The sequence below is a fragment of the Durio zibethinus genome, chromosome 23 (assembly GCF_047325235.1).
Source record: "Durio zibethinus cultivar Kanyao isolate XHJ-2024 chromosome 23, ASM4732523v1, whole genome shotgun sequence".
Classification (NCBI taxonomy): Eukaryota; Viridiplantae; Streptophyta; class Magnoliopsida; order Malvales; family Malvaceae; genus Durio; species Durio zibethinus.
The window spans coordinates 2,972,025-2,974,102 of NC_143184.1; the positions used below are offsets into that span (position 1 = coordinate 2,972,025).

The following is a 2,078-nucleotide window of genomic DNA, read 5'->3' on the forward strand; positions in this document are numbered from 1 at the left end:
ATATTTATAGGTAATTTTAAGTGTATAAAATGATAGATAATATAGTATGTTAATTATTTTATATTTAATTAAAAAGAATAAAATTATAAAAAATATTATCATATTTTTTGTATATAATTATTCAATTATCTTAAAGTGAAAAGAATTATTTTTAATTTATGAAATTAAATTTATAAATCTTATTGTACTATTAAACATTACATTAATAATTTAAATTATATAAATTTTGAAAAAAAATTTGATCAATAAATAAATTATCTTATTTTAATAATTACATATATCAAACATAAGATAAAATAATATTATTTAATTTAATTCTATTTATAATATTATTTTATTCTATCATATCATAATTTTATATACCAACATGACTATAAAATCTTATAATTAGGAAGCATGTTGTATTTTTTTATGATAATCATTTAAGATAATAAAAATTTTAATACTTATCAATAAAATATTATTTATTATTATTATTATTATTATTATTATTATTATTATTATTTTACTCTAAGTTCATTTGGCTTGTAAGCTGCAAGAAAAGTAATATTGTCGTTGTTTTCACAAAATTTAAAGTAAGCACGGGAGAAGCACTGTGGTTAGTAAATATTTTTTATATGAAAGAAAGCGCAAGACGACAATTTAATTATACTGTTGAGCCTTTTATAGGATGCCTAACATCGGCAGCTCCATCAAACCTTGGATTTGTAGTTGAACTAAATTTGTTCATGTAATTTTATTCTTGAAAATAAAAAGCTAACACTAGTAATTATCCATACACGTGAATCCACAAGAGACCATCAGAAAATCAACATCCTTAATATAATATAATATCACAAAATTATGGAATTAACCAAGAAAAATCATGTTTCTCAGCCATTTAAACTTGTCACGTTCAGGATAAAATACCAGTAATAACACACCACTAGATATTCTACAATCTAAAACAAATACTTGCTAAAGAAACATCAAATATCAGAATCCAAATATTACTATCTTTTTCTACACTAACAATGAAGTCACCATCTATCTTCAGCATATGTTTCCGAGGATCCTTTCCAACTACTAGAAACTGTACTCCATTGATCAGAATTAGCCACCGATGACACCCCATTTCCACACTTAGCCACCGTCCTCACGCTCTCTATCAACGCCTCCGTTCGAGCCTCCTGCGCCAGGATTTCTGCCAACTGGTCTGGGCTTATCACAAGCTTCACCTTCCACAGTCCACTGCTATTATACCTCGGTAAAACCTCTGAGTCGCTTCTCTTCAACACCCTCTGCTGATCAAACGACATGCGATATAGAGTATTCGTGGATGAAGAAGTAGATTTTTTATTGTTACTTTTGCCGTCGACGTGTTCAACATTGTTGTTTTGATCGTTTTGTTTTGCGAAGCTGTCGGTGCAAGGGAGGAGATAGTAGAGCTCGCCTGCATGGAGCTCTTCGTTGTGAAGGAGAGGTTGAGAGAACAAGTGACGTGTGCGGTAAATGGCATGGCCTGGAAACTCGTTGGTTATGCACTCTGCGGTGATGGGTGCGAATAGCTCCATGATGCCGCCACTGGATGTTACCACTCTTACCATTTCTTCAACTTCTCTAAATCCTCTGAACACGCAATTGCCCATATCAGGTGTTCAGTCTTGGATGCTATTAATCTTCTTCTTGCTGTCGCTTTTAGATAGGGAAAGGCTGTATGGTTTGATGTGATGGAATTTTGAAAACTCTGGCGGTGAAATATAAGCCGAGAAATATGATTAAGGGGTGAGAGAGAAAAGGAGTTTCTTGAGGGTTTCCTTCCGTCGGTGTGTAGTGCAGCCGACACAATTATTATCGTTTATTAGACAAGACTACAATGGAGTTTGTGAAATTTTATCATATAAAAATTATAATCTAAATTTTAAATTGATAGATTAAAATTTTTTTACATATACAAAGCGTATAAAATTTTAAAGTAATAAATTTAATATGTTTTCCTAAATAAATATTTTTTATTAAAAATTTGATAAAATTTGTATTATTAAATAAATATTGATTAAATTTTAATTATAAATTATATTTTATATATTGATAAAATC

The 2,078-nt window shown here is 29.5% G+C and overlaps 1 protein-coding gene across 1 annotated transcript; it reads right to left on the reverse strand.

Moving 5' to 3' along the window:
• Positions 1 to 803: 803 nt before the first annotated feature.
• On the reverse strand, positions 804 to 1,868 carry LOC111313358 (uncharacterized). Its single transcript, XM_022914025.2, has one exon. The coding sequence runs from the start codon at positions 1,626 to 1,628 to the stop codon at positions 1,020 to 1,022; it is 609 nt and encodes a 202-aa protein (XP_022769760.2). The 5' UTR covers positions 1,629 to 1,868; the 3' UTR covers positions 804 to 1,019.
• Between the last annotated feature and the right edge of the window lie 210 nt (positions 1,869 to 2,078).

What these genes read in the sequence shown, in the direction of transcription:
- LOC111313358 (XM_022914025.2), bottom strand. Translation starts at nt 1,628, where the DNA reads ATGGGCAATTGCGTGTTCAGAGGATTTAGAGAAGTTGAAGAAATGGTA.